Here is a 19,093-nt window from a genome sequence, read left to right as displayed (position 1 = left end):
AATTAATATTTATTAAATTTAACTTAAATAGCACATCTTATTTCTAACTGTAACTGTAAATCTAAAAATAAATTAACAATTGCCTTAAATTTCACGAGATTCAACGAAACTCGAATTTCTCTTTTGAACGAAATCTGTTTGATTTCGCTTGTTTCGTTTAAATCCCTTATACCTTTAAGGAGAATATTATTTAATAATATTTAAATGATCAAATTATTCTTTAAATTGTAAATTTCATGACCTATAAAAAAATAATTTTATCTACTTACAAATGTTTTATGAAATAAGATGTTTCATTATGTTTGTTAGTTATCAAGCACTTTAATAGAATTAGTGCAAATATCGGAATAATAAAATGTTTCTCTTCCAGGCAGTTGAAGAAGGAAATATTGTTTTTTTATGTTTCTTTGATATCAGTCACTTGAACATATTTTGTTCATATCAACTGCCTGGAATAACAAAATTATGTTTCTCCTCTAGGTAGTTGAATAAATTTTTTTATAGAACTTTATTTTGTTACTCGAAAACCTTGCATGGTGTGAATAAAAGACAAATAATCAAATTTGTTCCAAACTAAATCAGGATTTCAAAAATAGTTTTGATTTTTAGAAAATGCAGTGGCGCACAATTTTTTCTTTACTAAAATATAAGTTGAAATCTCTTTAGAACACCACTGATAAATAATTTGAGAAATCTTTCAATTAAAACAATGTCCTTTGTTACTTTAAAATTATGCCCTAATTTTTTTTCTTAAAATATTATCTCGAAATACGATGCGTTTTCGATATATATGTATTTATAAAGAACATTAATACAGCTTATTCTGACATGAACACTCTGTACAATATCTTATATAATCAAGGTATATTAGAAGAGCCTACGTTCTTTTTTGCCCATCAATCCACGTCAGGCTGGAGTATAAGGATGATAGAAATATTGATTCAAATTCATAATGTATATTGGCTCTCAAGCCATTATTATACGGATACAAACATAAATCTTATATTTGAAACCTTAATGTGATTAATTGGGGTGGATGAGGGGTCGTTAGGGGAGATGGTGTCATTTCCGCATATAAAGTCTTGGCATGAAAAGCATTGATGAAAATTAAGTCGGTGGGATAAGAACATCTTTTGTAAAGAGGTTTTCGCCATTAAGAGCATTGTTTTTCGAAAAACATCGGAAGCAAGCTTTACAACGAGATTTTATATATATTTTTTTTTTCAAAGGAGTCTTTATAGGCTAAAGGCCTGAAAAACACAACGACTCCGAACAAAACCATACATCGGGCATATAAAAAGAATAAAAACAAAACAGAAACTTTTTCTCCACTTGATGTTTTTTAGAACCCTTATGGCGAACCGACACGAAATAAAAAGTCAAAAGTGGTTTAGCTTTTGTTGGATTTATACTACTATTTATGCGGGTTGCAAGTAGATAAAATCCTATTTTGGAAGTCATGAATTTTACACTTTAAAGAATAATTGGATCATTTAAATATTATTAGATAATATTCCCCTAAAAGGTTTGAGGGATTTAAACGAAACGAGCTAAATCAAACATATTTTATTTAAAAGGGAAATCCGAGTTTCGTTGAATCTCATGAAATTTAAGGCAATTATTAATTTATTTTTAGATTTACAGTTGGAGTTATTTAGTATAAGGAAAAAGCTGTGCCATTTATTAATTAAAAAAGTGGAAAAAATGGTTGGAAAATTATATTTATTTGTTTATAGGAAAAATATAACATACTCATGGGAAGGTTATCAGAATATTAAGTATTTTTCCTGCAAAGAAAGTTTGTATTAATTTTTGTAGTTGACCATCGTTTTGATTTTCAATTTTTCCTAGAATTTTTTTATTAGATTATTTTAATTTTCTTAACAAAAATAACATTTAAATTTTATTGGTAAATTATGTGGAATTATTCAGGGAATAAGTGAATTTTTCGTTATAGAAATAAAATATATTCAAATGACTAAATGTTCTGTTCTTTAATAGCCTGAAATAGAAATATTATTTTGTTATTCCAGGCAGTTGATAGGAATCAAATTTGTTGCAGTGCCTGATATCCGAGAAAATTAATAAAACATTATTTATTTTTTGAATTGCCTGAAAGAGAAATATTATTTTGTTATTCCATGTTCAAACGTTTGATATTTCAAGAATATATTGAAACATTACTTCTTTTTTCAACTACTTGGAGGAGAAACTTTATTGATATCTAACGAACATAATGAAATATTATTTCTTTTTTTAACTACCTGACAAAAAAAACATTATTATGTTATTCTAGGCAATTGATAAGAACAAGTGCCTGATATCTAAGGAACACAATAAAACATTATTACTTTCTTTGACTACCTAGAAGGGAAACATTATGTTGTTATTCCAGGCAGTGAATCAAGGAATCAAGTACCTAGTATCTAAGGGACTTAATAAAATATTGTTTTTTTTTAACTACCTGGAAGAGCAACACTATTTTGTTATTCCAGGTAATTGTTAGGAACAAAATATGTTCAAGTGCCTGATATCTAAGAAACATAATGAAACATTATTTCTTTCTGTAATATCTTGAGATATTCTAGAAATTAATATGAATTTGGGAATAATTTAAATAAAATGACTACTGATCTGAGTAAGTTCATTTAATAATAATTGGTCAAAATTCCTACATACACAGGTGTGAGACAGGGCCAAAGCATCAAGAATTTATAGAAAAATCTATTGGCATTTTAACAATTATTAAGGAGATTTCGCACAGCGATATTAATATAGACGAATGTATATTCCATACATTACACTTTCTTTAATTTCGTAGAAGGGAAATATTATTTTGTTATTCCAGGCAGTTGATAGAAATGAAATATGTTCAAGTGCCTGATTTCTAACGAACATAATGAAACATTACTTCTGTCTTCAATTACCTAGAAGGGAAGCATTATTTTGATATTCCAGGCAGTTGATAAAAACAAAATATGTTCAAGTGCCTGATTACTAACGAACATAATGAAACAATATTTCTTTTTTCAACTGCCTACAAACGAAACATAATTTTTTTATTCCAGGCAGTTGATAGGAACAAAATATGTTTAAGTGCCTGATTTCTAACGAACATAATGAAACATTACTTCTGTCTTCAACTACCTAGAAGGGAAACATTATTTTATTATTCCAGGCAGTTGATAGGAACAAAATATGTTCAAGGGCCTGATATCTAAGAAACATAATGAAACATTATTTTCTTCTTCAACTACCTAGAAGAGAAACATTATTTTGTTATTCCAGGCAATTGATAAGAACAAAATATATTCAAGTGCCTGATTACTAATGAACATAATGTAACATTACTTTCTTCTTCAACTACCTAGAAAGAAAACATTACTTTGGTATTCCAGGCAGTGGATAAGAACAAAATATATTTAAATGCCTATGCTTATTGCTATTAGCTTTATTGCTATGTTCCTAATTACTAACGAACATAATGAAACATTATTTCTTTTTCCAACTGCCTAAAAGGGAAACATTATTTTGATATTCCAGGCAGTTGATAAAAAACAAAATATGTTCAAGTGCCTAATTACTAACGAACATAATGAAACATTATTTCTTTTTTCAACTGCCTAGAAACGAAAAATTATTTTTTTATTCCAGGCAGTTGATAGCAATAAAATATGTTCGAATGCCTGATTTCTAACGAATTGTCTTCAACTGCCTAGAAGGGAAACATTATTTCGTTTTTCCAGGCAGTTGATATGAAAGAAATATATAATATATTCAAGTACCTGAAAGTACAAAACATAATTAAAAAATATTTCATAGCATTTAGTTTTAAAAGTGCGTGTTTGTATAAGTAGTGAAAACAATGAGACCTAATATACTCCCTTGCAGTATATCCATTTTCACTACTTCTGTGGAGCTTATTACTTTGCTTATTCTTGTATACTGTTTTTTCGATGACATATAACTTTTAACATACTGCCTCTCACCCCATAATACTCCAGGACATACAAGAGCCTTATCTGAGATAGTGTGTCAAAGGCTTTTGCAAAATCCATAAATACGACAATGGTTTTCCATCTTATTATTGATCTTATATCTTATTATTGAATGATTGTCCATATTAGTTTGGTCATTTAAAAAAAATTATGAATTTGTCTTTTAGAGCTTTTTCAAGGATTTTTGCTATTTTAAGATGTTGTGGTATATTAACATATTTGTCTCTATTCTTTTGTTAAAGCTTCTAATCTACGGTTATTTATTGTTTTAGCTATTTATAAGGGTTTATAAAAGTTTTAGTTTTTTTCCTGATATTTTCAAGATCTTCTCAGTTAAGATTTACTTGGAGAAGTGATTGGATGTTCTGCAAGGAAATTCTTCATTTTCGATATTAACTTTTATATACAGTGGTATCTGAAGATAATGTCTGACCTATTGCCTATAATTAAATAGTATTTAAATTATACATGAAATTCATGAGGCGTTATTAGCTTTTCCTTAACTTGCTTTGACCTGTAGCAACTTTTAATGAAATTTCAATGATCCATCATAAGTATTATGTAAGATATCAGTTTTTTTATTTATTTTTTTTTAATTTGTCGTATAGAGTTTTATTTGATATAGAAAAATATTATGTGAGATGTTCTACGTTTTGATCCTGAGAGTACTTAACCTTTAATGATTTAGGCCTGAATAAAGCTAAAAATTCCAAGATATCCTGGAATTCATAATTTAGGTGACTTTAGTAAATTTAGCAACCCGTTTTTGCTTCCAATGGATGGAATTCGTCAATAAACCAGTCGTTTTTGATAGTGATTTATGAGTTTTAATTTCAGGATTATGGATGCAATGCTTCTTATTTCCAGTAATATTTTTCTTCATTTCCACGTTAATTGACCTAGAACCTGCATGTTGTTGGTTTTTAATTTTTCACTCGAAAACCTCTTGGTAAAATAAAAAAAATGATTGTTGTGATTACTATTTTATTGTTTCAAATCAGTTACTGTTAATACAGTTTCAAGTAATCACTGTTGTGATAAGTCGTCTAGGCAAACAAGGACAAAGTCACTTTTTCAACTGTTTCTTCCGGGCAGTAATATCACTATTGAGATTAAGGAATTTTTATTTTCAAGCCGATAACTTATTTTTTTGCGCTCACTTGTTAAATACAAAAAATCACTGTTGTTATAAATATTTAAACGTCTCGGCAAACAAGAATAAAATCACTTTTTTGATTGTTTCCTTCGAATAGAAAAATCACTGTTACTATTAAAATAATTTATAAAATTTAAACAGTAAAATCACTATTGAGATTAATATTTAAACGTCTTGGCAAACAAGGATAAAATCACTTTTTTGATTGTTTCCTTCGAACAGTAAAATCACTGTTATTATTTAAATAATTTATAAAATTTAAACAGTAAAATCACTACTGAGATTAAGGAATTTTTATTTTCAAGCCGATAAGTTAATTTTTTTGCCCTCACTTGTTAAATACAAAAAATCACTGTTCTAATTAATATTTAAACGTCTCGGCAAACAAGGATAAGATCACTTTTTTCATTGTTTCCTTCTAATACTAAAATCACTGTTATTATTCAAATAATTTATAAAATTTAAACATCTAAATATATAGAACGTAAAAATCACTGTGCTGATAATAAAGAAAAAACAATTTCACTAATTTTAATTGTTAATTATCAAAAATCACTGATATGATAAATATTTGATTACGTCCAGGCATATAAAGAAACCATCTTTTATTCATAAATCACTGTTGAGAAAAAATCACCGAGAATTGATTTTTGTTTTAGAAAAAGCATTGGCGTACCATTTTTAATCAAGAATATGTAAATAAAAATCACATACGGACACCACTGATAAGAATTTTTTTTAAATCTATTAAACTACAATTCGGGACGCTCTGTATCTTACACAAGATACAAGACACGACTTGTTAAGTCGTTGCATCTACAATTAAACTCGTGCTGACGCCAAACGTCTTGGGATTAGGAAGGGCGTTTCCGATATAACTATGTTGGGGCAAAAATAGCTCTAGGGCGTCACAGTAACGAGGACGAGGATATGCTTTCGCATAAGAGAAATATTAAATTAGGGCATTTAAAAATAGGAACTTAAGAATATTTTCTTAGGTAAATAGATCCAGGAGGAATGTTTTATAATTTATAATTTTTTTAATAAATATATAACCAATACAGCATTAACAACCTTGCAGTACTAATGGGGTAACCTACATTTTATTTTCAGATGATCAAAATGATGATAACCGTGGTACTGGTCTTCACCATGAGTTGGTTGCCCTACAACTTATTTATGGTAAGCATTTAACGTATTTTTATAATTTTATAAATCTATAATTAGATAAAGAAAGTTCTTCTTAAGGGTAAGTTCGAAACCCTCCTCAAAAGGACATAAACGTACTTCACGCTTTTATGTTCGTTTTTTTCCACCTCTAGACGAGGATGTATTTCGCACGAACATTTTTTTTTAATAAATTTTCAATTTTTCAAGGCATTTATAATTGTTTTATCAAGTCCAGGCATTTGAAATTTTCTTTGTTCCTAGTTTTTGTATTTTCTATGCATTTTGGCTAATATTTTTCCTAGTATTTATATGGTAAAAATCCGTATAATTTTCAAGTAGAAGAAAATTAAAAATTCCATGTTTTGTTTGCTGTTTCAAAATTTTGAATTTAGAATCGGGGGAAAATTGGCGCCCAACATGTGGGTTTTTTAATTACGTCTTCGTTATTTTTAAGTTTTGTATAATACAGTTGTATGATCTGCAAACAAGTTATTATCCAGGCATTGGATTTTTTTATGTTTTCCAAAGACTTAAATTATACAGTTCTTCGTATTTTCCAGGCATTTAGAGTAATTCTTTATGTCGTCCAGGCATTCAGAGTCACTTTTCAGATCTTTGACGTAATCTTTAAATTTATTTTAATGGAATTTAGGCATTTGAAAGGCTTTGCAGTAATATTTAATGTGTTCCAAATATTCCTTTTTTTAAATCAATTTCTGGGAGTAAATTTTACATGTTTCAGGGCATTTAAAATTATTTTATCAATTCCAGGCATTTGAAATTTTCTGTGTTCTTAGTTTTCGTATTTTCTATGCATTTTAGCTAATTTTTTTCCTAGTATTCGTGTGGTAAAAATCCCTATAGTTTTCAAGTAGAAGAAAATTAGAAATTCCATGTTTTGTTTGCGGTTTCAACATTTTGAATTCAGAATCAGGGGAAAATTGGCGCCCAACATGTGGGTTTTTTTAATTACAAACAAATTATTATCCAGGCATTGAATTTTTTTATGTTTTCCTGACATTGATCACTCATATAAATCCTACTGCTCTAATCTTGAGCAAAATCTTCCAACACAACCAAACAACTTTTGGAAATTGATTTTAGGTTCACAAAAAAACAGTTCTATGCCATGTAATATGTATGATCAAACTGGTTCTCTCCTAAATAAACCCCAAAAAATAGCAGACACCTTTGCTCATTTTTTTTATAACTCATACAACAGAAGCACATCCCAACAGAAGATAACTGAAATCAAGTATTCACATTGTGATACTATTAACATCACATCTTTCACAGAAAATGAAGTACTAAGCTTAAAATCTGTGCTTTAAAATCTGTTAAGCCCAAAGCTATAGTTGATCCTGATAAAATACCTGCATTTCTTATATCTGACTGTGCGTATGCTTTTTGTAAACCCCTAACAACATTGTTTAATCTTGCCCTCAGAGCTGAAGAATTTCCTCTGCTCTGGAAAAAATCTAAAATTATCCCTGTTCATAAAAAAAATTATAAAAATCTTATCGATAACTATCGGCCTGTTACACTTATTAACAACTTTTCTAAAGTTTTTGAGCGGGTCCTTCATTCAGCATTATACTTTCCTATAAAACATCTTATAGACACTAGACAGCATGGCTTCATGAAGGGCAGATCCACTACCACTAATCTTATTATGATCACGGAATTTATTTCAGAATCTATAAATGATCATTCTCAAGTTGATGTAGTCTATACAGATTTCTCGAAAGCTTTCGACCGTCTTGACCATTCCATTCTTATATCAAATCTTTCTGACCAATTTGGGTTTTCATCTCGTTTAACTTCTCTGATCTCTTCTTATCTCACTAAACGTCCTCAACATGTTGAATGCTTTGGACACAGCTCACCTGAAATAGTCGCTCCCTCAGACCACTTGGTACCACAAGGTTCCATATTGGGACCTCTACTTTTCAACTCATTTATTAATACCATTTCTAAGGACCTACAAGTAAACAGCTTATTATACTGTGATGATAATAAATTATACTATTGAGGACTGCATTAATCTCCAAGCAGCCATTAATGCAGTGAATGAATGGTGCAAGAATAACAACTTGCCTCTAAATGCCTCTAAATGCTGTGTAGTCTCCTACTCCTGAAAAAAGAACTGTGTTACTTATCAATACAAAATTGATAAAGTGGTACTACCAAGATCAACCCACTTGAAAGACTTGGGAGTCATTTTTGATAGCTCACTTTCTCATTTTTGAACTCTCCATTCTTTGAGAATATCTCTAGCATTAAACTCCTGTACTTTACCTATGTTCCTTCAATTTTGGAATATTCTTTCCAAGTCTGGTCGCCACATTATCAAAACCATATTCAAGAGCTTGAAAATATACAGCGAAAATTTCTTAAATTCCTTTGGTTTAAAAGCGAAGGAGTGTACCCGGAAATAACCTTCTCACATAATCGTTTGCTTAAAAGATTTCAGGTAAAATCTTTACAGGAAAGAAGGGATTCGGCAGATTTACAGATTTTAATAGCGTAACTGACTCGCCAGAGATCTTGCAAGCTCTAAATTTACACACTCCTCGGCTATCAGCTCGCAGTTCTCGAACTTTTTACCTTTCAATACCTCGAACCAACATTACAAAATTTTCGCCTATACGTAGGGCTTGCAATACATACAATTCTATACAGAATTAATGCGATATATTTAACTGTAGCCTAGCCGAAATTAAAAGAATTCGCTTAGTTTAGATAATCTTGTAAAATAAATAAAATAAATAAATAAATAAATAATAGTTTTATCATCTGCTTTTTTGCCTTTTTTTTTATCAAAAAGACAGATCCACACAGATGTCCAGAGTATAGGATTATCATTAATTTAGCTTAAAGAATGTCTGAAATAAACTTTAAAATTAATATATGGCTTTAAAAACCTGGAATAAGAAAATGAGTCCCTATTTCTGGAATAGATTATAAGAACAATTTTAGCAAAATAAAAAGGGCACAAAAACTAAGAAAAGTGAATAAAAAATCGACTCCATATTTGGCAAGACATTAAAAATACTTTGTTTGAATTTAAAAAGAACATTTGAATACTAAGACGTATCTGGAAACGTCAGTGATAATTTTTTAAGCTTTTCTGGTATTGGTAATTATTTTTTAAATTATTCTTAGCTAACTGTATTTTTTTCGGGAATTTAGAGTTATTTTTAGGACTTCCAGGCATTGAAAATTAATTTTCAGGTCTATGCATATCTTTTTTATTTAAAATTTGTGAAATTGACAGGTATTTAAAATATTTATGTACATTCTCTAAGCTCTTGAGTAACTTCTTGATTTTTTAATGTTTGTCCATATATCCGGGCATTTGTAATTGTTAATGTTTTCCAAATACTGTCTATTTATTCGTATTTCCTAGGCACTTAAAGTATTCCCAAGCATTTAAAGTACGGTTTCAGATCTTTGATGTAATATTTAGTTTTATTCCAATATATTTAATAGAATTTAAGGGTTTAAAACGAGTAATTGGAGTAATATTTAATGATAAAGAAAGCCCTTCTTAAGGGTAAGTTCGAAACCCTCCTCAAAAGGACATAAACGTACTTCACGCTTTCATGTTCGTTTTTTTCCACCTCCAGACGATGATGTGTTTCGCACGAACGTAGTTATAAGAAAATGGTCATGAGCAGTTTTTTTTTTGCTTTCTTGTTCAGATAATAAAACGGCACTTTGTCGCTGGTTTTGAAGCTTCTTATTTTTAAGTGGGACCCCGTTACGCTTTTTTTTTTGTGAAAAATTGTATGAAAATAATTGGAATGTTACCGACTCTAATAATCTGAAAATTCGTTTTTAAAGGAACCTAATGGCGGTAAATAAATATTACTGTGAGACTATTAAAGTGGTTATAAGCGGCTTTTACGCGTCCCAGAAGGGTAATAGAACAATCCGAAATTCATCAATCTAGAGGAGAAGATTAATTTTCGTGTAATTTTGGGGTAAGTAGCACCCCCCGAAGAATTACTGAGCTACAACCAGTCGGTCTTTAGTAATAACGCTTTGGGAGATTAATATGTTTTGGCCAAAAGGATTTTAAGGGAAGTACAGTCTTTTGTATTTTGGGTTTTTTTTTTGTTTTATTGAGTCTAAAAGACGTGATGAATGTAGTAGGGTAGGATAATTCCGATTTATCAGGCAAAATTAATTTGGTGTAATTGATTAGTAATGCAGATATTTCTAAATTTTCCGGTTTTTTAAATGATTCTTGATGCCTTCCTAGCATTTATTTTTAATCGAATTTTAAAGAATTTAAGTAGTTTTTCTAGTCGTGGAATTAACACACTTTTTGCGTACATTTTTCCTTTTTATTCCAAACATTTAACGAAATTTGTGATTTTTTCGATAGATGTCAAATATCAGGTCTAGACATTTGAAATATTCTCATGTTATACAAAGACTTAAATTATACAGTTTTTCATATTTTCCAGGCATTTAAAGTAATTTTTTATGTCTTCCAGGCATTGAGAGTCACTTTTCAGATCTTTGACAGTAATATTTAATGTTCCACATATTCGTTTTTTTTTTTAAATAATTTTTTAATTTTTCAACGCATTTATAATCAATTTATCAAGTCCAGGCATTTGAAATTTTCTATGTTCCTAGTTTTCGTATTTTCGTATGTTCCTAGTTTTCAGTTTTCATATTTTTCATGTATTTTGACAAATTTTTTTCCTGGTATTGCTATGGCGGAAATCCGTATGGTTTCCAAATAAAAGAAAGTTAGAAATACCATGTTTTGCTTTCGGTTTTACAATTTTAAATTTGTAATTGGCGCCCAACATGTGGGTTTTTGTTTTTGATTATCTTTTTTACTGTTTTTTAGGTTTGTGTAATGAATTATCCTTGTATCATCTGAAAACATATAATTTTCTTTTTAGTAAAAACATAGCTCCACACAGTGGTTCAGAGTATAGGATTATCATTAATTTGTCTTAAAGATTGTCTGGAATAAACTAGAAAATTATTTTAGATGCACGTAATTCATAATAAAATTATTTCTAAGAAAAAAATTGCTGTAAGAGTCTGGAATAAAATGGAGAATGAATACAAGTACCTGAAATAAAATTATGAATTAATTCAAAGGCTTGACTTATATACAAAATATCTTTAAAATTTAGGAATATATGGCTTTAAAAACCTAATATTATTTAAAAAATAGTCCAAATTCCTGGAATATATTAAAAAACTAATCTAAGAGGTTGAGAAAATAAAAAGGAGTTTTATGGTCCTCTCGAGTATTCAATATGATAAATAAATTATGCCTAAGCATAATATATATCTGAAAACCCATAAAAGAAACGTGAATATAATTAATATATTGTTTGGAATATTGTTGGGTTTAGGGATCAATAAAATAAAAGTCCAAGCCTATTTAAATTTGCCGACGTATTGCAAAATATATTTGCATCCTCGCGCTAAAATACAATAATAATAATAAAAATAAAAACAGTAAAGACAGAATAAAAAGTGTTTGTATAGTTAAAACTTAATTATAATTGTAATTAAAATAAATAAAACCTGCTTTTCCTAATTTTGATATACTAAATACTACTAAATATTTAAGTCCAACATACTGAATTGTAAGTATTTTTTTTCTCATTGTTGTAATATCCGTCCCTTTTTTTTCCCTTGTTTGTATCATAGGTGTGTGTCTAACGTTAGTTGTATCAAAATTTAAAAAATCAGGTTTTATTTATTTTAGTATCAATTAAAATGAAGTTTTAACTATCCAAACATTTTTTTTTCTGTTATCCTAATTATTATTGTTGTATTTTAGCGCCCTGAGGATGCTAAAATATATTTTGCGAAACGTCGGCAAATTTAAATTGGCTTGGACTTTTATTTTATTGATCCCTTAACAATATTCCAAACGAAATAATCTTATTTGGATCATCAAATTATAAAAAAAAATATAATTAGTTATACGAACCATAATTATGTCAATTTTTTTCAAATTTTTTAGTGATCTTTAGAATGTAATGATTTAACCCGATTTTTCCGTCACACCTCGACCCGAAATTACAGTTTAAAAATATTTTATAGGATATCATAAGATTTTATAGGATTGATAGGAATAATTGAACAAAAGTTGTATATAGTTTTTGGTGTGTATAATTTTGAAACAATTTACGCATATATTGATTATGAAAAAGTCACAACTTTTGAGTGTTACTTTAAAGAATATATATTAAAGAATCACTCAAAAAATAGCTTTTAAGAAACTCTTTTTTTTTTACTATTTTTCCCAGTATATTAAGACTCTTAATAGAAAATTCCAGACAGTTGCACCCATATTAACAGATCTGATTGATGAAGAATTACATGACTTATGATTCCAATTTCTAAGTTTATACTGTAAGAACAAATTTGCCGGCTTTTGTTAAATCGTTAGCACGCGAGGCGTGGTAGAGACAGCTCGGGGAAACGTAAGAGTCTACAACACAAAAGGACCACTTGAAAACTAAATTTTGCAGCCCCATAATAACCCCCAGTCTTCGGGTAAATCGAGGTTTTAAAACAAATTGTTGGGATGTTTAATTTTTAATTTACAGTTGGGCGTGATTAATTTTTAATTAAGGAATGGCCTAGGGTTGGCGTATCCGTTAATTGAATCCCCGATATGATCGGGGATTTGGGTTCGATTAAAAAGTGTTGATTTTTGCCTTTTTTTCTTTTGGGTTTCAATTATCGCTTAACTGATGGGGAAAAAATTAAAACGCACTTTTTGGTGCTTCAAAAAACCGCCCTAAATATGAAATTAAATTCAGCACATTCTAAAGATAAGTGAAAATGTTAACATAATTATGTTACAAATTTGATATTTATCATGTGCACGAGAAACATTGAAATATGTATGTCAAGTTAAATTAAAAATCTCCACGAAAGTCTGGAAAATATGAATAAATACCTGAAATCTTAAAAAAAATTTAATATTTATGTATAGATCTAAAAATTGATTTTTAATGCCTGAAAGCGCTAAAATAATTTTTTTAAATGCCTGGAACAAAATAAAAAATAAATGCAAATGCCTGGAATGAATGTCAAAAATAAATAGCTGTACCAGGAAGACCATAAACATTATTCTAAATTGCTGGAAAACATGCAAACAGGTTAAAAGCTGGAAATATATAACACATTTGTTTCAGGAGTCATTTTTTAATTTATTTTTTGAGTTAAGTTTTAAATTAATTTTTTTAAATATTCCAGGAATTTGGATTATTTTTTTAAATAATTTTTCGATTTTTAAAGCCATATTTTATATATATTTTGTATATAATTCAGGCCTTTGAATTAATTCATAATTTTATTCCAGGCACTTGTATTCATTCCAGAGTCTTACAGCATTTTTTTTAGAAATCACAATCATTTTATTAAGAATTCCATGCATCTAAAATAATTTATTCCTAATTTATTCCAGACAATCTTTAGGACAAATTAATGATAATCGTATAATCTGGAACTCGGTGTGAACCTGTTTTCCATAAAAAAGAAAAAAAAAACGTATTTTCGGATGATGCAAGGATAAATTATTACATAATACTTAAATACACTAAAGAAGATAATTGAAAAAAACCCACATGTTGGGCGCCAATTTTCCTGAAATGAAAATTGATTTTTAATGCCTGGAAGTCTTAAAAAACTCTAAATGCCTGGAATAAAATGAAAAATATATGCAGATCTCTGGAAAAAAATGTGGAAAATAATACCAGGAATATCAAAAAAATTATTCTAAATTCCTGGAAAACACGTTTTAGCATTCATTTTTTTTTTAATTCAAACAGCAAATCGGAGGATTTTTGAAGTAATTTTTTTATTTATTTTATATTGAGTTCTTGGGACCCTTATTATTTTCTTGGCCTTTAAAATTAATTCTTTTGTATATTTCAGGCCTTTAAATTAATTTCTAATTTTATTCCAGGCAGTTGGATTCATTCTCCATTTTATTTCAGACTCCTGCAGCAATTCTTTTTTAGAAATTACAGTAATTTTATTAATAATTTTCTAGTTTATTCCAGACACTCATTAGGATAAATTATTGATCCCTATTAGGATAAAGTATTAATCCTATACTCTGAAACCTGCGAGAGAAAAACTGTATAATTCAAGTATTTCAGAAATGAAAAAAATTCCAAATTAATGGACATATGAAAAATCAAGAAATTATTCAAGAATTTAGAAAATGTGAATTTTTTTTTTAATACCTAGAAATTTTAAATAAAAAAATATGCATAGTCCTGAAAATTAATTTTCAACTAAATGCCTAATCTAAATGCCTGGAATGAATTAAAAATAAATGCAGATACCTGAAAAGAAAAAGGAAAATAATTACCAATGCCAGAAAGACCAAAAAAATTATCCTTAATGCCTGGAAAACACGTTTTAGCATTAATTTTATTTTGTTCAAATAAAGCAAATCGGTAGAATTTGGAGTCATTTTTGTATTTAATTAATTTTCTGAGTTTTTGGGACCCTTTCTATTTTCTTGTCCTTTTAAATTAATTTCTTAATACATTCCAGGAATTTGGACCAATTTTTTAAACTGTTCCATGTTTTTAAAGCCTAAGTTTGAAGGAATCCTATACTCTAGAACTCTGTGTGGATCTGTTTTCCATAAAAAAAAGAAAAAATAACAGGTTTTCAGATGATACAAGGATAATTTATTAAACAAAACTTAAAAGCACTAAAGAAGATAATTGAAAAAAACCCACATGTTGGGCGCCAATTTTCCCCCATTACAAATTTAAAATTGTGAAACCGAAAGCAAAACATGAAATTTCCAATTTTCTTCTGTTTGGAAATTATATGGATTTCCACCATAGCAATGCCAGGCAAAAAATTTGTCAAAATACTTGAACAACACAAAAACTGAGAACATGGGAAAATTTTGAAATTCCGGGACTTATGTAATGTTTTAAATTCCTTGAAAAACCCCTAAAAAAATTAATATTGGAAATAAATTAAAAACGAAAGAACTGAAAACTTACTTTCAATGCTTGGAAGACATAAAGACTCACTTTAAATGCCTACAACATATGGAAAATAAGTCCTTGGAGGACATTACATATGGAAAAACTTTGGAAAATAAAGAAATTACTCAAGATCTTGAAAAATATGAATGAATGAAATAACTAAAAAATTTGAAATAGAAAAATATGCATAGAACTGATGATTGATTTTATATACATTTTAAATATCTACATTTATATAGTATACCAAATATTTAAACTAATTTTTTTAAATTTATTTCTTGTTTGAAGACCATATCTTCCTGAATTTTAAAAACATTTTATATATTTCAGGCCTTTAAATTAATTCTTTATTTTATTCCAGGCACTTGGATTTATTTCTTATTTAATTGCATACTCTAGCAGTTATTTTTGTTTTTAGAAATTTTATACTTCTAGAAGAATTTTCAGGTTTATTCTAGACACTCTTTAACATAAATTAATGATAATCCTTTACTCTGGACCTGTTTTCTATAAAAAAGGAAAAAAATTACTTGTTTTTAGATGATGCAATGGTAATTTATTATAAACAACTTAAAAACACTAAAGACGATAATTTTTTTTTAAAAACACATGTTGGGCGCCAATTTTCCCCCATTACAAATTTAAAATTTTATAACCGTAACAAAATAGGTCATTTTCATTTCCAATTTTTCCTGTTTGGAAACTATACAAATTTCCATTATAGCAATACGAGGAATAAAATTAGTCAAAATACCTGAAAAGCACGAAAACTGAGAATATAGAAAAACCCAAATGCCTGGACGTTTAAAATGTCTTAAATTTCTTAAAAAACTAAAAATGGACTCCTACAAATTAATTTTAAAAAATTAAAATATTTGGAACACAATAAATGTTACTCTAAAGCCTTTCAAATGCCTGAATTCCATTAAAGTAAAATTAAATATTATGTCAAAGATTTGAAAACTCAGTTTCAATGTCTGGAATCAAGAATGACTCTAAATGCCTGAAAAACTATATAATTCAAGTCTTTGGAAAACATTACATATGGAAAAACTTTGGAAAATCAAGAAATTATTTAAGACCTTGGAAAATGGAAATAAATACTTTAAATCCATAGAAAAATTAACAAATTTTCTTAAATATCTGGAATAAAATAGACACTAGTAAGCCATATTATTAACGCATTAGTGCCATTAAGTTGAAAATTAGGTCAAAAGAAACAATAATGTAAGAAAACCCTTTCAATTCCATAGACATACATTTCAATATTTCCCTATTTACTTCTATATTAAAAATACACCATTTTCCATCAAAAATCATTCTCTCTTAACTCCTCTCTCCTTTAAAACACTTCAATATCTTAATTTAACCTACTAACTTCATTGTCTCTTGCAGTTATTCCATACAAGCATCGACGTCACCTTCCAGCCGTACCTCTACGTCTTCGTCCACGTCTTGGCCATGTCCCACGCCTGCTACAACCCCATCATCTACTTCTACATGAACACACGCTTCAGGGAAGGACTCTGCCTCATACTGAAAACTCTACCGTGCTGTAGAAGCTGCTACATGAGAAAGAGCCACGGCTCCATGGGCTCTGGATTCCAACATAATGCTGGTAAGAATTATAATCACAGTTTTAGTTAGTAGGTGATTTTTTTTATATTGGTTACGTTTTACAGCAAAAAAAACTGTCTGTTATTGCGTGGACAAGTGAGTTTTCAAGAGGGTTAATAAAAGCTGCCTTCTAAGGGAATTGCCTGGGGGATATGTCCAATACAGAACGTGTTATGGACATAAAAAGGGGCTCAAAGGGATTACCATGGAGGCCAATAATTTAAGTTTTAATTGGGTTTAACTTGAGGTTGTTGGTTAATCCTTAGAGGATAATCTCTTTATTATTAGATAATTATTGGTCTTATAGGGGCTTAATAGTTGGCCGACATTAATATATTTTCTGCTTTGAATAATGTTAATGGAGCAAAAAAAAATCGTGTTTTTCCACTGGTTTTATGAGTCGGTAAAATCGTGTTCCAGATCTAGGGTTTATTACATCTATTACGGAAAATGGAGTGCTACGTTATAACGCTTTTTCTTGCACTATCAATTGCTTAGAGGAAGTTTTATTACTTTAGTGATTAATACTTTAATTATCGCTCTTGCTCCATAGATATTTATTTAAAAAAAATAAATTCAAAACATTCCTCTAAAAAATCTCTAAAATTTAACACCCAATTTAATTGCCAAGTGATAGAGCAGTAGCGATCAATAATTCGTCTTTAAAAAAAAACACACACGCAATTTTTCCATGACTTTTCACTCGACTTTTGTGCAACGATGATTAAATTGTCTTTCACACGACTGGCTGGGGTTCGAATTAACGTAAAAGGCCATCGTAACATGAAATAGCGTGTTCAGACTATGGCACGGAAATAAGCAAAAAAAAAGGCAAAGAGTCAGTGTACTGTCCGTTTTTTTGGAAAGTACACCTTATAAACTTTGAAATTTTCATTTATGCACAGTTTCGCTTTTTTGTTCATTAATTTTCGTTAAGATTGTTGGCCTTTTTGGATGGTATAATTATAATATCTAATAAGCCAATGAAAAAATGTGCTCTCATTGTTTCAGACTTGCTCAAATCGGTTGAAATCTAGTGTTTTTTTAGAGGTACAAGACAAATGAAAAATTCCAATTTTTGAAGGTTTTTACAGGCACAATCGGAAAAATTCGATTGTGTTCTCTTAATTTCATTCTTCTGATTACAACGAAACCTTTTAGAAGGTCGTAGCTCTACTAGAAACCGAGATCTTGCATTTTTAGAGCCCATTTTAGGGCATTTAAGTACTTTTAAAATAAACCTTCTAATACCCGCTTCAATATTGACTTATAATTCTATTTATTGCTTTAGTAAGAAATTATTTAACCATCTACTAATTTCAGTTACAGGATTAACATGCCACAAGCATATTACAAAGTTAAGGAATATTTTTTAGGTCATTTTTAACCATATGTACAGGAGTCTTAATAAGTTTTTAGAATAATTTTAATAAATAGGTATATTCAAAAAATAGCAGCTGATAATGTAAATGTGTTAATGGTTCTTGAAATTTAAAAAAAATCGACGAAAAAATCCATGCACACCAAAAATGAAAAATCCCGTACTTTGAATCAAATCAAATATTGCTTTCACATATATAAAATGTCATAAACAAAGCATAAAGTACGGTTTATAATTAAAATTAAGAAAAAAAAAATTATGAGAAGTTACACAATTAAAATTAACAGTTACACAATTAAAATAAATCCGGAACACAAAGTAAACCACTTAAATAGATTAAAACGTGTAACATTAGACATACCACAATAAAGTTCTGAAGATGCAATACAAACCACAAATTTAAAAAGCTGCACTTTACAATGTTCACGATTCTCGAAAAGCTTTATTAGAATATTTAAGAGACAACTGAAAACAACCTTTTTAACTGTCTTTCAAATATTCTTAGGGATAAGGAGTTTTTAGTCAAGATGAGAAGATATAGATTACCACTCTCTTTTTTTTCTTGGGCGAAAAGTGGACGACAGGAAACCCTGGAATTTACCCCACAAATGTACCGAAAATAACTGCCAGAAGATGGTTCAATCATCAAATAATGATTAATAAACTATTTTGCTAATCCTTGAGCCAAGTTCCTGAACACTGATCCTGACAGCAAACCATCCAGATGGTAATGTATTTGCATGAATATTCAAGT

The 19,093-nt window shown here is 29.0% G+C and overlaps 2 protein-coding genes across 4 annotated transcripts in view; one reads left to right on the top strand and one right to left on the bottom strand.

Moving 5' to 3' along the window:
- Positions 1 to 19,093, bottom strand: part of LOC126733963 (kynurenine 3-monooxygenase) — a 185,151-nt gene that overhangs the window by 135,247 nt on the left and 30,811 nt on the right. The gene's annotated exons all lie outside the window — the stretch shown is intronic.
- LOC126733964 (RYamide receptor) overlaps positions 1 to 19,093 on the top strand; it is a 150,121-nt gene that overhangs the window by 109,402 nt on the left and 21,626 nt on the right. For both annotated transcript variants that reach the window (XM_050437468.1, XM_050437467.1), the window contains exons 5-6: positions 6,268 to 6,336; positions 16,737 to 16,959. In XM_050437468.1, coding sequence (XP_050293425.1) covers positions 6,268 to 6,336; positions 16,737 to 16,959 — 292 coding nt within the window. The remainder of the gene's footprint in view (positions 1 to 6,267; positions 6,337 to 16,736; positions 16,960 to 19,093) is intronic.

The sequence above is a fragment of the Anthonomus grandis genome, chromosome 3 (genome assembly GCF_022605725.1).
Source record: "Anthonomus grandis grandis chromosome 3, icAntGran1.3, whole genome shotgun sequence".
NCBI lineage: Eukaryota > Metazoa > Arthropoda > Insecta > Coleoptera > Curculionidae > Anthonomus > Anthonomus grandis.
The sequence above is the reverse complement of the archived record's forward strand: the minus strand, read 5'-3'. Positions and strand labels throughout refer to the sequence as shown.